The 17,521-nt window shown below is 47.2% G+C and overlaps 1 protein-coding gene across 1 annotated transcript in view; it reads left to right on the top strand.

Annotated features, from left to right (window-relative positions):
* The first annotated feature begins 259 nt into the window (after window positions 1–259).
* Window positions 260–17,521, top strand: part of CACNA1D (calcium voltage-gated channel subunit alpha1 D) — a 295,614-nt gene continuing 278,352 nt past the window's right edge. The window contains exons 1-3 of the mRNA XM_045862169.3: window positions 260–646; window positions 2,617–2,926; window positions 6,670–6,775. Coding sequence (XP_045718125.1) covers window positions 580–646; window positions 2,617–2,926; window positions 6,670–6,775 — 483 coding nt within the window. The 5' untranslated portion in view covers window positions 260–579. The remainder of the gene's footprint in view (window positions 647–2,616; window positions 2,927–6,669; window positions 6,776–17,521) is intronic.

The raw sequence follows: 17,521 nt of genomic DNA, 5'->3' as shown, positions 1-17,521 counted from the left end.
GCGGCGGGCGCGCAGCGTCGCCAGGGCGAAGCCGGCGTGCGGCGCGGCGCGGCGGGCGCGGAGCGAGCGAGCGAGCGAGCGAGCGCCTCCGTCCCCGGATGTGAGCTCGGGGCGCCCGCGGTCCCGAGCCAGCGGCGGCGCGGGCGGCGGCGGCGGCGGCGGGCACCGGGCACCGCGGCGGGTGGGCGGGCATGGGGGGCGCTCCGGGCGGCCCCGGCGGCCGGGCCGGCATCTCCGCGGCGTCCCTCCGCTAGAGGAGGGGACCAAGCCAATTCTCCTTTGCAGCAAAAAATTACATGTATATATTATTAAGGTAATATATACATCTGATCTTATTTTTTAAAAAAAGTTTATTTTGCTCCATTTTTGAAAAAGAGGGAGCGTGGGTGGCGAGCGGTTTTTACAAATTATTCTTATTTTCTGCTATCTGTCCCCGTCCCTCCCCACCCCCTGCTGAAGCGACAATAAGGGCAGGGACCGCGGCTCCTACCTATCGGTAACCCCCTTACCCGTTCCTTCCCCGCCCCAACGCCCAGCACCGTGCCCTGCACACAGTAGGCGCTCAATAAATGTTCGTGGATGATGATGATGATGATGATGAAAAACATGCACCATCAACGGCAGCAGCAAGCGGACCACGCGAACGGTGAGCAGCCAGAGCCTGGGCACCCGCTGCCAAATCTCATCCTTGTCATGGTCCTCCTCTTCCCACCCCCTCTTCCTTCCCACCCCCTCCCGTCTCTGATGCACTGGGTGGGTTGAGGGGGTTGGAGAGGATTGCTTCTAGCTCGGTGCCATCTACATAGAAAGGGGAGATGCGTGACAGCCACTCCGTTCTCCCCTTCAGGCCTTGAATGTCAGAGTTAATTCTGCATTTGTGGGGTGGGGGCGGCCGTGGAGTCCTTGGAGTACTGTGCCGCCGGAGGGGCGGCGAGCCGAGGTGATGCGGGTTCAGTGTCCTCGGGCTCAACTTTCCTCCAACGCTCCCGAGCGATGGAAGGGGGGATGGCTGTTAGTCCTCAGCCTGAGCCCCCTTTCCAGCCTCTTCTCGCCTTCCCCTCCTTCCCCGCCCCCTGGTCTCCAGTGGCATCCGGAAAATTCTAGGATTGCCCGGTTTCCCTCTTCGCGACGGTGGGTGAAGCACACCCCGCCCCTGGAGAGGGAGGCCGGGTCTCGGAATCGCGGCCAGGGGGTCGGGTGGAGCGTATTCCCGCTCCCAGCGCCGCTGTGCACACGTCGGTAACCTAGCAATGCCCGGGGAGTCGCTGCCGCTGTGGGGCTCCTCTCCCCAGCCCGGCCTGGGCACCACGTGCAGCCACCACGCCGGCCGAGCTGGGTCGAGACGGAGGCTGGAACAGCTTCTGGTCAGCCCTCCTACCTCCTCCTTGGAGGCCGGGGGCGCTCCACCCCCCCCACACCCCCCAACCTCAGTGGGCTCACAGCCTTCCCGCGAGAGCGCTTCCCAAGGGAAGGCTCTGCACGATTCCTCCCCAGCTCGGTCCCCAGCTTGGGACGGCTGCTGCCTGAGCACCCCCTCCCCCCACGCCGTGGCCCCCTTCTCAAGTTGCTGGGCAGGCCGACCTGTGCTTGCTTGGATTCTCTCTTGTTCTTAGCAAGAATTGGTTTTGCAAATGCCATCTCTCTACCTTTGCCACCACTCTTACTTTGACTTCTGGCTCAATAAGGAGGTTGTGACTCAAGGTAGGCAAGTGCCTGGGAGACCTGCTTGGGTGGTGGCCTGACCCAAAGTCAGAAGGGGCTTTGCACATGGAGCCCCCTTGGGGTTCTGCCCTGTACTTAGATGCCAGCCTGCACTTAGGTGACTCCTGTGTGGACCTTGAGGGCCCCTGGCATAATCCATCCTGTCTTTCCTAGGTGTAGGGGTGCAGGCTGTCTGCCTTGACGGTTTCTCTGCATGCTGGCTTGGCTGCTGCGGCTGCAATTTAAAATGCAAAAAAGCCCTAAAGATGTTTTCTGTTTTCGGAAGCCTGTGGAGGAAATGAGTCCCAAGCATCATGAATTTTCATTTGCAGGAAGTGTCAGTGCATAATCTGGATATTTGTTATGGGGCTTTTGGTATTGCCCTGGTGCCAGTGGAGGATTTTTTTTCTCCTATGCCGAAAAAAATGCATTTGTGGCTGTACAAAGATGTTGGAGTGACATCCTGAAAATGATTAAGACTATTGAGTTATTGGCACTGCCTTTTTTTTTTTTTTCCGCTGGTGATCGTGGTAGTTATTTCGGAGAAAAGCTATTGTGCCTATCTGTTAACTCATTAGAGATCCATGGGTTTTAAAAGTCAGAATAGGTGGAATAAATGTGGATGGCCTCAGTTTGAAGAAAGGCACTAGCAGAGTCCTTGTGGAGACGTGGATGTAGAGAGGCGCTCACCCCATTGCGCCGGTGGTCCTGTGGCGCTCAGGGCCCAGCACGTGGACTTCTTGCTCTGGCTGACCACAGTCCTGCTTCTGAAAAATAGGACACGAGGTTCAAAATGGAAACATGGGAACCATACCCTCCCCCCGTTATTGATGGGAGACACCTTTACTTTTTTTCCGACATTGGATTCTCATTGTTTATTTGTTTGTTCATTTTTCCTTTTCTCCTTCTTCCCAGAGGCAAACTATGCAAGAGGCACCAGACTCCCTCTTTCTGGTGAAGGACCAACTTCTCAGCCGAATAGCTCCAAGCAAACTGTCCTGTCTTGGCAAGCTGCAATCGATGCTGCCAGACAGGCCAAGGCTGCCCAAACTATGAGCACCTCCGCACCCCCACCTGTGGGATCTCTCTCCCAAAGAAAACGTCAGCAATACGCCAAGAGCAAAAAACAGGGTAACTCGTCCAACAGCCGACCTGCCCGCGCCCTTTTCTGTTTGTCACTCAATAACCCCATCCGAAGAGCCTGCATTAGTATAGTGGAATGGAAGTATCCTTTTTTTGGGGGGAAGCCTTTCTCATTTTCTCTTTTACCATCTGTTCTTTAAAAGGATCTGCTTTCTGAAATGGCACTTACAAAGTCGTAGCAGTCTGGAATGTGAGCAACAGAAAAGCTCTATGTAAAGGGTTTCATTGTATATACCTTCCTATCTCCTCAGGGTGCAGAGGGCTTGCTCTATGGGTGTATTTAGCTGTGTGTGTGTGTGTGTGTGTGTGTGTGTGTGTGTGGTGATGATGGAGGGAGGGGGTGACAGCCTGAGACTTCAAAGTGGTAGTTAAGTAGGGAACTGACCTTTGGTCATTTGGCACTAAATGGTTAGTTTAAGCCCACTATTGCTTTTGGGGCTGTGATATGCATCGAACCTATTGCAAATGAGGTATGCTGATTGAAGACAAAAAGACCGTATGAGACTTCGCTAGAAATAAATACATTTTTGACTTTTAGTGACATCTTCCCATTCCGATGTTTAGAATTTGTTTCTGAAACTCCCAACTACTGCTGAGGTTGCTTCTAGCTCTGACATTTGCTGATTCTGATTGTTCAGGTAGCTACAAATATGAACACTTGCTTCATAGGGAGGGAGCAATTTGCTCATCAATGCTATGACTTCCTGGAATTTCCTTTTGACATGTTCCAAAAAAGCATTTGAAACGTGAGCGTGAGGGAGCATTTGGAGGGAGAGGCTTGTGTGCGCCTCTCCTTCGTGAGCCCTTGTGAGTTAGAGAGCAGTCTGTCAGCGGGGGAATTTGCAGTTGCTGCCCTTATAAAACATTCTGTCTGTGTCCTTGGACTGGAGTTACATTTCTGGGTGTCTCCTTTGTATTTTTAAAACTGAACTCCAAATGCCCTAGGATGGTTGTTACGTCCCAGATCTTGGAAAACTAGGGTGCTTGGCCTGCTCACCCCCTTCCCCAAATCTGGAGGCCAGTCTCCAGTTGCTGCCACCCTTTAGAAAAGGTTGACTGAGGCCTCCTTTCTGAACAAATGGCTTTCTAATTAGTCAGATGATTCATTGGTCTGGGTAAAACAAAGCATTTCCTTTTCCCAGAAGTGTATTTGGGACTGACAGGAGCCTTAGAGTAGCTCCTGAGCATAGGAAGGAGTGTGAATGTTGGGCTTCCCCCACCACACCCAGGGTGAAGGGGCTCACGAGGGAGGATATTGGCCACCAGCTGGAAGGTGGAACCGTAAGTTCCCTTATAGCCTGAGTGCCTAGCGAGGCGGCTCTTTGCAGGCCTTCTGCTGTAGCTGGCTGTTTTCTGTGCTCACGGACACAAGTTAAAATGAGCTAACTTTGCCTAGAAAGGTTTTGGAGAGGGCAGCCAAATGCAAGGGTAGGGTTTGAGGGGTTTTCATGTGCTTCTCCTTTTTAGAACAGATGTCTCCCCTCTGGAGGGAGTTACAGTGTCTCTCACATGGCTGGGGGTGCGTGGATATGTTTTCTGTGTAAGTTCTCTCCTGGTCTGAGAATGAACGCTAGGATCAGCCCGGAGGCCGCTGGGTGCATAGTGCGTGCCTTGGTGGTATCGCTGGAGTCGGAAGCATGTTTGCACCTGGCCAGAAAGATCTCCTCCTCCTGAGGTTGGCTTGACACCACTCTGGGTAAGCAGAGACCTCTCTGGGGCCATTCATTCCATGTGGAGTGAGGTGGGAGGCCTGCCGCTATTTCTCTTTGTGCATACTAATTTGCCTATCACAATTTATGTGTGCGGAGTGAATTCCGGGATCATGCTGCTGACTCCCTTTCCTGCATGGCCAGACACAGGAACTAGGGGATGTGGCTGCCTACAAATGGGACAGTCTGTAGAACAGATCTTTAAACAACATATGATCTGTTTGTCTTTCCCAGTGACAGTTACCTTCTAGTTCAGGGAGCAGGTTATAGAAATTCTCCGAAAGCCAGCTGTGCCAGGCCCAGTCCGCACTGGGAGAGTGAGATCCTCGCTGGTTTGTACACCCAGACAAGGCAAGAACGTCCTGCATCTTGGGGGAATGAGGAGTGCTGGCCTTATCAGAAGGAATTTTGGGGAGCAGGCCCCTCTATTTATTGCTCTGTTCTGCGTGACTTGTAAATATCTTGTGGCAGTGAGATGGTTGCCCACCAACACCTGGCAACTGAAACCGGACCACCATAAAGAAAAAAAAAGTCTTTGGCTTTCCTAAACAGCATTGGTATTTCTCGGATTTGCTGGTCTATCATTTAGGTACTGGGAACTAAAAAGGAAGAATGGTGGTATGGGGGTGGGGGACGACGGGAGAGACCACAGTGTGTTTCTATGTAGGTTAACACTGGGGCAACTGGTTTTTAAAATTTCAGTAGGAATGGCAAAAAAGAAAAACGAAAAGAGGATCCTGAAGTCTTCTGAAGGGGAACTGTCTTAAGGTTGGATCCTTGGATAAGAGATTTTGTAATACTAGATGAGTTAAAAGAATAAATATGAATGAAAGCTAATTGGCTTTAAAAAATAAACCCATCAAAATTAGTAAGAGAAGAATGTCATTCGTGTCCTTTTTTCAGTGAGTATCAAAACACTTTTGAAGGGGCTGATTTTTCATAAGACTCAGGGTATCCCAAGAGAGGTAGGGGGCCTTTGTTTCCTTCAGCACTTTTGGATTTCCTAGAAGAATATCAGGATGGATGGAGAAGGGTCTGTTCACATCCTCAAAGCTTTAGTACTTGGAGATGTTTAGTTAAACCAGTGACTTTGCCTTTTGTGAGTGAGGTTATGGCAGAAACACTTATAAAATCAAGCCACCCTCTTCCCCCACCAAGTTGCAGATTATGTTGGTGCTCAGAAACCTTGCACTCGGAAAGCCTGAAAGCCAAAAGAAGAAAAACAGTCATTCTGGCAGAAGTCAAATTCTGCATTGCCAGTTTTGACAATGTCTCTTAATAACACCAGAATGTTGAAGCAAGTATCTGTTGCAAGCTGATTTCAAAGTGATTTCTTCCAGACAGACCCCCGAGATTTAGAATTGTTCAATTGTACTTTCAAAGTGTCTGGTGCTGATTTCTTATGGCTTTTTATTTAATTTGTTTATAAATTGAATGCAGTAACAGCTCATTAGAAACGGAGCTCCAGTCCAGCTGTAATCCGAAACAGTGATAGGCATTGATAAGTAAAGGAAGCAGAGGGGGAGCTGGAGCCTGGCTTGCTTGTTACAGTGTTGGAGGTATTGGAACATGCCACGAGACAGTCACAGGTAGAATGTAGAAAGTTCTGGTGCCTTGGCCTGCCCCGGTCCAGACAGGAGACTGACCCAGCCAAGAATAGCCCCCGAGAAAATGGCTTTAACACATGGAGGCAAGGATTTGTGGAAGAGATTTGTCTCATGAGGACTTCTCTTTATGTCTACAACAGCCAGGAATGTAGTGTTCTCAGGTCTTTGTCGCTTTTAAAACTTTAAGAAGCAGAAACATGGTTCATAGGGTGCCCTCATCGGATGCATGTTTAGGTTTCAATATAAAATGCACAGCAAAGAATGAGCGTAACATGATCCTTGCAAGAGAAGGAAAGGACATGGAAAAGTCATTCGATAGGAAGATCTGCCAGATGACCATGGACGATTACATTTGCTGGAGACATCGTGGTCATAACAGTTGGCTGAGAAAGGACTCGTGTGCATAATTTTCATTTCTAAAATGATTTAAGAGTGGTGTGATTGAGAGTGTGATGAGAGAGGTGGTTTATGTTTGCATAAGACATATATGCCTTAACAACGTTTTTCAGACCATTTGACATATTTATATTATTGGCTATTTTTGCCAATTGTGTGGCCTTAGCTATTTACATCCCATTCCCTGAAGATGATTCTAATTCAACAAATCATAACTTGGTAAGTGTCCTTAGAGTTCCTGCTTGTCCTGATGTGTGGTTATCATTTCCCTCTTTACTTAAACTGGCAGCTGGCTCTCTGGGTTTGAAGTTTACAGCTATGCATGTGATGTTTCCTGGAGCTTTGCAACAGTGGGTTTGTTTTTGTTTTTGTTTTTGTTTTTTCCTCTGACCTGTATTCTCAAATTTATACTGAATGAAAGCGTTTAAAGTCATGAATCTTGCATAAATAGATGTGGCACTTTTTTATGGAAGAGGTTTGTAGCAGATTTTAAAATAACTTTTCTCTCCACATAGGCTTTTGCTATCTACCATTCTTTTCTGGATAATATTAGCTGGTTTTTTTTTTTTTTTTTTTTTAAATCAGTGTTTATCTAGGAGTGGTGGGTATTTTGTTTGGTCAATTTCTCTGGTAAGTAGAGAATTATCATACATTTTGTACATGAACTATTCATTTTTAGAGCATCAGAATACAACAGAATGAATAGATCTACGTGGAACATAATTTGGAGATTATAGTGTAGTATTCCACTAGGAGTATCCTATGAAGATCCATTTTATCCCAAGATAAAATGATTCTAGGGTTAAATAAATTGGGATACTTCCACATACTTCACTGCCCTCTTAAAGATTTATAGTGCACATTAGCTCAGTAAGAGCTCTGGGAAGGTCTGTAGTTAAAAAACCAGTTTCATTTTGTTTAACTCAGCTAGTCCCTAAAAGTAATTGGTCATGGATTCTTCAAACAGTTTTTTGGCAGAACACATCACGGAACCAGTGTTTCATGAAACTTCCTTTGGGAAAGGTTGATATAGTTTAAAAAAAAAAAAAAGAAAGAAAGAAAGAAAAAAGAAAAAGAGCCCGAAAGAGCACCAGAGTTGGGACTAGGGGCTTGTCCCATCGAGCTGGGACGACTAGCTGTGTTTTGGGGGGCATTTCCCAAATCCTTTCTGCGTTGCCATTCACCCACTTGTCAAGGGAGCTGGATGAGAAGATCACTGGGATCGTGTTTACCTCTGACATTCTGTAATCTTTTCTTGATGATTCAGAAGCCATGTCAGGATTTTTCTGGAGCGCAGCATCCTCCTTGGGGGAGGCTGTGCAGAAAGGCAGGTGGAGCAGGGGGCCAGTGCTGGGTAACAGGGAGCTCTTTCTCTCCCTTGTTTTGCTCTCTTCTCTTTTAGCTAGATTCATTTGTTTCTGGTTTCCCACGTTGAAGCTGTATTTGAGTAGGGTGGCTGTAACTGAGTGGTGTAAAGGCAGAATTGGTGTGTGTGGGGGGGGCTCTGCTGGGTTCTGAAGATCCTGAAATTATGCTCTTGCGATTTTAGCCTCAATGGTTTACATACCGGATTTCATGTGTAACATGAAATGTTACATATTGTGTAAAATGTTGTGGCATAGGTCAGATAGGACATGATGTGTGTTCATATTTGGGCTTTTATAGTCTGATTTCTAGAGAATGTAAGAAGCTTTTGGGTATTGCTACTGAAAATATAACTCAACAGGAGTTGGATACACATATGCACGTTTGCCATTAGTGTGGATTTATACTATGCTGGAGGTGATTTGTGTGCTTTGGGATATTTTAAACAGCTTCTGATTTGGTCGTAGACACGTGATATTAGATGCTCATTTTAAAGGAAGAGCAGAAGTGGCAAAAAGCCCCCATCAATGGGGATGGATCATCAGAGTCTAGGCCACAGATGGTGTCAGCCTTGTTACCAAATTTAACAATGTGGATGGTGACCCAGTTTGTTGCTTTTTGTAGCTCAAGAGAACATGATTAAACAAACTTAGAAAATAAATACCTTTCAGAAAGGCAGATTAATTCAGATCAATGGAATAATTAATGTAGCTGCGTGTGTAAGCCAATTAATATTCTGATTTTTCCCAGGGAAATTCAGGGCACTGATATCTGCCGTCAGACCGTTTGGATTTCTCAGCTAATGAGTAAGGGAATAAAACATAGGAAATGGATAAATCTCTCTTCTCCCTTGCAATCCCTCCCTAGCGGATGCTTTCTTAAAATTCTTAAACAGTGGTATTTTAAGGGGGGGGGAGGGAGGCAGTGTATTCGTTTGGCAGGCCTTTCTAAAAACCAACATACACTCCTTTGACCTCTTACTGTTCTGAAACTCATAGCATTTGAGTTTCTGTCTTGTTTCACTTGGATGGTCACGTGGCCAGAGGAGTTTATTCTCTGCTTGACTCTTTAAATATTTCCTTTCCCACTGTGGGAAGGGAAGATCTTTGTGGATTTCCCCCTGACTCTTTGCAAGGTCCCATGGCATGTCAGTGCTCCTGCCAGGGAGCCGGGGTTTTTTTTAATACATTTGACCCATTTTGTACCAAAGTGATTGCTCTATTTTGGGGATTGGTTTAGAGGCGGCCGAACGAAGCTTATTTTTCATCTGTAGTAAATACCTTTCAGTTAACATGAATGGCAAATCGAGGGGCAGAGACCGATACGGGTTGCAAAGCTGCACGTGTCAGGGAGCTGGTGGTTTTCTTTGCTCCATAGCTCTGTGGGAAATGTGTATGTTGAACCCTTAGAGGCTGCTTTGTTGCCAAGCTGTGTCTGCCTCTTACAGGTCGTTTGTAGTGACACGATTAGTTCTATCGGGTAAGAAAGGTGGCCATCCCCATCGGGCTGATGTATGTTTGGTCTGGGTTGCTTGTAACTGAGCCAGCTTTGGGAATCTGGAGACTACCTTGGGGGCAGCAAGTTTTCCCAGGGTTAGGTTTTTTTTTTTTTTTTTTTTTTTTAAATATAAACAGTCTCAAATTTCTATGCAGTTTCATTTGTGGACTTGCAGGGACTAGTGGAGGTTGAAGCCATGGAAACGGTACGACTGAGTTCCCACAGTGAGACCCTTCTTGGCTCAGTCTATAACACTAGCTCCTCAGTTCCACTTATTGCAAGTGTATATCATTTATTTAATTTCTTCTTAGCCCAGGGTGGGGAGCAGCGGGGAGCTCTGCTTTCCAGAGCATCAAAGGGGGGCTGCTTACAATCCTGTGCTTCGCTGTGTTGAAGAATGCTCTATTTGGCTTCCCAGACTTCAGTGTCTCAGAGGTGGACGGATGCGGTTGAAGTTGTCTGTCCTGCCTGCTCCTGGTACTCCCCAGCCCCAGGCTGAGTGCCGCTCTCTGTAGTGCTCAGTCGCCTGAAATTAGAGCCATTCCACACTGGGGTGTTCATCTGCCAGTTCGGACCTCTCCTAATGTCTGCAAATGACACCAGCCCCAGAGGGCGAGGCCTGTGGCCCAGGCCTCTCTACCCCTTTATCAGGCACAGTTGCTTCTACCAGGGGCTCAAGAAATCCTCCTTTGATTCAGCAGGAGCTTTTATGGAGTCTTTGATGCCTTTCCAGCCCCCTTCCTCATCTGTTGTTGCAGCCTGTTTTTTTTCCTTTAGCCCGTTGACATTTTGCCTCTACAGAACCCCTCGCATCTTCCTCCCCATCCACACCTCTGTGGTGTGGCCAGGTCCTCCTGGGCTGTCTGAGCTGTCTGAGTCCCTCCTTCCCAGCAGTGCCCCCCCCATTTGCCCACCCATAGTTCCTAAACACTCCTTCTGTGTTCTTGCCCACCTTCTAGCCTCTTCTCTGCCTGTAGCGTCTCTTCCACTCCGGCCCTTGGAGAAATTCAGGAACCGTCTCAAACTATGTCTCTTCCAGGAGGGCTTTTCCCACCCTGATCCGAAGGAAAGCTCTTATCCAAACCTCTCTCGTGACCCTTCCCGTACAAAATACCCTATGTTTTAGTTCCTCATATGCATGTCTTATCTCGATCTTACCAAGCATCTTCAGAATACAATTCTTAGTGAATTATTTTGGAATCACCAGGGGGTACGAAGTAGCAGTTCAGTAAACACATGTTGTTGCCGTGACTGCCAGGAGAAGAGCCTCACCCCTTCTTTCCTCTGGGCTATATTCGGGATTTCCTTGGGTGACAGGTCCCTCTGTGGACTCCTTGGAGGTCTTTAGCTGGGAGCTGGTGGGACATTGTAAGCGCTTGTTCCTGAAAAGCTTCGGGTCTTGTGACTCTGCTTCTCGAGCTCCTCTGGCTGAAGGAGCCCTGGGAGCCAGGTGTCAGAGCTGAGCCATCTAGCACATTTTGTGCTCAGAGTCGCCGAGGGGTGTGAGTGCCTCTTGGCAGTGGGACCATTGTAAGGTGCCTTACAATGCCCAGGAATGTTATGGGACAGAGTACTCTGCTTGCCGTCTCTCTTCCACGGCTGAGATCCCAATGCAAGGTGTTTCCTGGGCTTGCAAAGTGAGCTCATTGGATCTGCGCGGTCCTATAGTTTAGCATCTCACAGTTTTTGCACATAGGGGGACTTACCGAAACACGGTTTCATAACTTGGTTCGTTGGGCTTAGCCTATAAGGTGGGTTTTAGTCCCGTACCTTCCGCACACTGTGTCTTTGCTCTGTTGTCTTTCTGTTTGAACTGTGCGCTCGTATTTCTGTCCGACTAGATTCTGTCTGTTCTAGGACACAGCTCCTGTGCTGCTTCCTCAGCTCAGCCTCCCCTGAGCCTCATCCACTCCTGCCTCCCACCCCACCTGCCTGAGTTTAAGTACTGGTTTTCCCTCTGCCCTCCTGTAAGCACGGTAAACTCTCTTCTTTATGTTCATTTGCCCCTTTCCACCTCTTTTTATAACTGCTACCGGGAGTGGTTTGGTGGGTGGTGGTTCTGCACATGCGCTCTGGAGTCTTTGGCTCATTAGCTGAGTGACTTCGGATGAAACCAGTGTATGAGTTCCTGGAGACAGAGGCTGGTGTCTGATTAGTCTAGTTCCCAGTGCTGGGAACTAACCCTGTGCCTGGCGCACAGTAGGCACCAGGAAATGGGTGCGGAATAAGGGAATAAATACATGGATGGCTGTACAGGGGCTTCACGGTATGTCCTTATGGATCAGTAGTTAATTTTCAACAATTGGCTAATGATTAATATTTGCCTGAGAGGCTGACTTTTGTTGTCTGATATTAATGAGTTTGCCTTTAATTTCAGGGTCATGCCTTTCTTGGCAAATTTAACTCTTTATATCTGAAGCAGGAAGAAAGACAAGTACTTGTTGATACTTTTCAAATCCCTAGCTCATAAGCTGGCTTCTGTGTTCAGATCCTGACGTCGTAAGCTGGCTTCTGTGTTCGGTGTTGTATGTGTGCTGTTTGTGAGTGTGAGCATCACAGCTCATGGAAGGATGGGTGGAGGAAAAGCAGCAAGATGATCAGAGTAGATAGACTTGTGTAGTGAGGCTTTACCCAATGCTGGTTTCCTACTCATAAAACGTGAGCCAGTTTATGTGCTGCACAAAAAATCACATGTCTTTTCTAGTCTTAACCTCATTTTGAAAAAGAACAAGTTACGGGGCTCTATCTTTTACTGAATGGACTTTGATCGGGTATTGACAGTTTTTCAGAGACCAAAGCCAGCTCTTAAAGAATTCAGATCTACTACTATTAAAGTTCCTTAAGAATTTCAAAAGGGTTCCCAGTCTTTCGGTTGGTTTGTTGTAAAAGCAAATCTCATTGTTTTATAGTCATACCTTGAATACTGGGACTTCCTCGCTCAGACCCTTTAAAAATAAGCTGGTCTTAGAGTGCAGATATTTGGATATGGTTAGTGTATTAGCCAGCCCTTGTAGAGTTACAGGTTGCAGAAACAACTCAAATTGGTTTAGTTGAAAAAAAAAAAAAAGTGTATGTGTGTGTGTTTGTGTGATTTATTAACTTAGCTAACTGAGAAGTCCAAGGGGTAGAAATCCTATCAGAGACAGCTGGAAAGGGGGTTTACAAGAGGGTATCAGGATGCCATCCTGCACCCTGGCCCTCGGGTGTCTCTGGCAGAGTTCAGCCAGCCCACCGTAGGTCTGCCTCACACAACGTCTGAAGTGTGCATCCCCTTTAGCCCATCTGGGGGAGGGTCTGTGGGGAGATGCATTCCTTCCTTAACCTCAGCTCAGTATTTTAAAAATGATTATGTGAGAAACAAGAAACCCCTGTGGCAGATTTGTGGGTAGTTTCTTTTCTTTCTTTTTTTTTTTTTTGACCTTTCTCATCAGAATTTAATTTTTAACTGTCTGCAGAATATGAGAAGTTCCAGAATCAGAGGGGACAACTTGCTCAGCACTGGAGATCCTTATGTCTCATTAAATGCTGGTGGTGGTGCTGGGGATCCAGAACAGACCCCCCAGTAGCTCCTCCCCTCAGAAGGTCCCTAAAGAAATTGTGGAGGCTCTGGAAGTGTAATGCTTGAGCTATGGGGAAGGACCACATGAGGTGTTACTGTTGCTTGGATGTGGTGCCAAGGGAAGGGATGTTGGTTGGTGTCCTTGTCCTGGCAGTGGGGTGGGGATGGGGCTGGGAGATTGGCAGGTCATCCAGGAATAGATGTTACCCTTCCTGCTTCTGCCTTCTGTGCTCAGACCCCGGGGGCTCTCCGCCAGCAACAGCACAGGATATGCCCCCCAAGTCCTGTTCTGCCCGTGTGATCAAAGTCAGGAAAGTGGCCGAAGGTGTCTTCCCTTTTTCATTCAAGTGGGATTGGAGTTCCTACAGTTGGGGTGCTTGTGGATGGTAAGGCTGTGTGGAGGGACCGGCAAAGCTGGTCATGCTTGGTGGGGAGGAGGACACAGTGAGCAAAGCAGAAGATGGGGCTGAATGAGGCACTGCCTGAGGTGACTAGTCCTGTGTGTGTGTGTGTGTGTGTGTGTGTGTGTGTGTGTGTGTGTGTGTGTGGTGGGAAGTGTGGTTGGGTGTATGGATGGATGGGTGTTTTTGACACACACCTTGAAGGGTGAAGCCTTCTGGTGATTTTAACTAAGCGCGGCCCCAGACACTGCCCAGTCTGGGGAAAATGAACCCCCAAGCAATTCTTTCTGCCAATTTTTTATCCTTCTCCCTATTGGCTGAGTGGTAATTCTAGAAATCACAGGACATCTGTTGAAATTATTGAATGAGTGATCTTGAGGGGCAGCCTGGAGGGAAATGGGAGGCTAACCTGAGGGAGGAAAGGCAGGCTGCAGGCTGCTCAGGGAAAATGAGCCTGGCAGGTGGACCCAGAGAAGGAGGGGGGGCCTCGAAGCAGGCTGGGTGGAAAGCTCCCACCTTTCCCTGCCTCCTATGTACATGCGGAAGTCTAGCACAATGTGCTCACAGATAATTTTGTAGAGCTGTACGGACCCTTGTTTATGAGGCAGGAAGTCAAGGCACCATTATTCAACAGATATTTTACTGAGACTTGCTCTGCAGGGCACACCAGGTTCCTGTGTCCCTGACTTGTGTAGCTTGAGCCACTGTGGCTCACTGTGCCCAGGAAAACCGACCACATAGGGTCAGAGAGCTACCCTCTTTGTTTTCCATATCTTGCATTCTTACAACCAGTCATCATTCAAGGTTTGCACAAATGGATTCTTCCAGACAATGAAAACAATATCAGGTGACAGCCCCTTTTTACCCCTCCAGCTCATTCTAATCAGTCCTCAGTTTGGTGTGATCCTTTCAGAACTGCTTTTCATGGTGTCTGTGTCTGTGCATTTTGAAGTGTGTGTCTATACAGTTTGGGGATTTTAAATCTTACACAAGTGGGAACAGAACGCATGTGTTAAATAGCTTCGTTTTTCCCCACGTAATGTATCTTACAGATCTTACCATGTCTGTGTAGAGATCTAACAACTTCATGTTGGTATAAAATATTCCCTGTATGAGTGTGCCATGGCTGGCTGGTTCTCTTTCTGATGAGCATTTAGGTTAGTTCCTGAAGTTTTGCTATTTCAAACAGTACCGCATTGAGTATCCTTGTATGCTCTTCTTTGTGCACACAAGGAAACATTTCTCTGGGATAAGTACTCAGGAGTCAGCTCTTTGGGTGGGAGGACAGTGCATTTTTAATTTCCTTACTTACTGCCACATTGCCCTCCACTAAGCTTGTATCGATTTAAACTCCCACCCCCACATCTCCTTGAGATCTGCTGTCATTTAATTCTGATGAGTGACCTCATGTGTTTTCTAGCTTCGGCTATGGGAAGGGAAATTTTGGGAGTAGGGTTCAGCCTTCCTCTTGGATGTTTGGTAGGCATCCTGAGCCTCTGGTTAGAGCAGAAAGTCCACAGACTCTGAGCACTAGATTCCTAATCTCTTTCAACCCACAGATCCAGATGAAAGGCCCCAAAGCTTATTATTCTTCCCCTTACTTCGGATAAGTACTTTACCACAGGTTTGGTATGGTAGTGCTTTCAAGCGAAACATTCATTCTAGGCAGCTAATAGGTAAGTAAGTTCTTTACCCAAAAATGGATTCTTCGTTTTGGAGTGTTTGCTTGCTACAGTTCGAGATGAACACTGCCTTTATGTTCCTTTCCGTTGGGGAAGAAAAATATGTAACCTGCTATGTTTCTACTGTCCCATGTTCTTTGGTTATTAATTATTTATCTTCACACATAGTAAAATCTCGCTGTTATATTTATGAGAGGGTTTATGTCCCCCCCACCGCGCCTACTTTCAAAAGCTCTGAGGTGGCTTAGGAAAGGAAAGTTGATGCGAGATGGGGCAATGTGAAATCAAAACAAAGTAGACCTGCCCCGGGGGCTGGAAGCTAACGAATTGCCAACACCTGGGCACTGATTTGGCCTTTAGGATTTCCAGCAGTGGTGGCCAAAGGAGGCACATCCTAACTTACAAGGCTTTTCTCCTCTCAACAATGGGAAGCAGCTGCATTCATTCAGAGAAGCACTTTTTAGGAACCGAATCCAAGGAGGAATGTGCAGCATGGGTCCTTGTACAAAGTACACTGTCGGGCATGGCGAGCCCCGTCGTCGCTGTGCTTTTGTTAAAGAGTCAGAAACGCCCTGCCAGCAGATGGTCTCTGGATTCGTAGTTTCTAAAGGGTGAGCGCGCAACATTGAACTGTGGCGTAAGGAAGGCTCTTCTGTGTTCTAGGAGAGCTTTGCTTTTTGATTGTATAAATTACTAGAGAAGTAAAGCTGGGAAGCTGGAAAAGCAGTTTAACACAGCTATCGTGAAATCATGCATAAAGTACTTTTTTGAGTGTTTATTATGTATAAAATAGAGGCCATTAAACACATTTGCTTCCTGTCCTAACAAGTCAGAATATAAAAGGATACTATGAATTAGTGCAGAAAACCCCTCCAAACCCCTCATGCTTGAAGAGATGTGGTTTATTATTTTACTCTGATGTGAAGTGAGGAAGTGACCAATATGTTTTTTAAAAAGACATCCTTGAATGCTCTTCAGTAAGTAGATAACAGTGGAGCATAATGACTGTTTATATTTAAATGACTGCTTTTAAATTGTACAAAACCAGCCAGTAATTAGCCCCTTTAGTCCTTTTTTCATGATAATGCAAAAATGAACTTCTCTTCGGGCTTTCACAAATTCTGAATTGTTGAAATAGAAATTAATAGTGAATCAATCTAAAGCTCTTTTCGGAGGTTTTATCAGGAGGAAATGAAATGAAAACATCTACAGTTCTGAATTAGAATTCCAGGAAGTAGTGACACCCAGCAAGAATTTGGTAAGAGGTGGGCGGTGAAGAGGTCTTTTTCTAGAAGGACAGGTTGGGGGGACCTAGTATGTTCAGGGTAGAGAAGGTGCTGCTCTATGTTCCTTTGGCCAGCCAGAAGCTGGGGAAAACCACGGGGGGGCTGCCATAGGTAGGTTAGATGGCTGGTTCTCATTTACCCGGCGTGGTGCTGGACGTGAATCACAGACCGGCTGAGGGTGGGATTGGAAAGGGCCCCAGAGACCTTCGGATGGATGTGTTCCTTTCAGACACAGCAGCTGACTTGCCCAGCGTCCCCTGGTGAGAGAGGAACCAAGTGGGGACCTAGGCCCAGTCTCCTGTCTCCCAGTCTGTCTCTTCCCACACCCTCCAGTTACAGCTGTGACTCCTGATGTGAAGCCAGGCGCTTCCCCTATGACTGGGCAGGGTCTGAGACTACCAGGGGCAGTTGGGACAGCCAGGACATTAGATGGCAAAAGAATGCCTCTTCATAGCATGCTGGACATTCAGTGGACTTTTCATTCTCTCCTCGAATTTTTTTTTTTGTTTGTTTGTTTCTCTTCCCAAAGAGAGTTTTGATCACTCCTTCTCCTGTTTTACTTTAGAAACTATTCTCTTTCTTCATGCGTACCAACATGCAGGAATCATTTGGCCATACTTAGCCACATTATTTTATGGAAAGAGTCAGAGCATTGGCTGGTGGGAGGGCAGGAGAGCACCAACCGTTCCTCTGTTACCTTGTTCTAGTGTGGGTCATATTCCCTGCCTTTTGACAGTAACTGGAGGCATGGAGATCATTGCCTTTGTTACTAGCTCATGGTTGATGTCTCCTGAGCCGGGGGGTTCCATATCCATAGTAGCCTTCCATTCTCATTTAATCTTTACCATAAACACCTGAGGAGTCCTCATTGAACAGGTGAGGAGAAAAGGCTCTGTCTGAGTGGCTAAATTGTTTACATGAGGCTACAAGGCCTAGGAATTGGCAGGGCCAGGGCTCACAGCTGGGCTTTCTGACTTAAGTGCCCACACCCCTCCGCTGGGCTGTGAGGGGAAGCCCAGGCTCATGCAGATGCCGTCTTAATGCGGAGGAGAGGGGGATGAAGCCAGGGGGCACAGCGGTGTCAGAACATCCAGGTGGGTCTTTGGGGGAGGTGTCCCATTCGTGATTTTGGTTGGGGTTTGGAACCTAGGTTTGGGGGGGCCTGGCAGAGAAAC

This window comes from Mirounga angustirostris, unplaced genomic scaffold, assembly GCF_029215605.1.
Source record: "Mirounga angustirostris isolate CCGP_5_RB_7025 unplaced genomic scaffold, mMirAng1.0.hap1 SCAF_1, whole genome shotgun sequence".
NCBI lineage: Eukaryota > Metazoa > Chordata > Mammalia > Carnivora > Phocidae > Mirounga > Mirounga angustirostris.
Note: the sequence above shows the minus strand (reverse complement) of the source record. Positions and strands in the feature narration are given on the sequence as shown.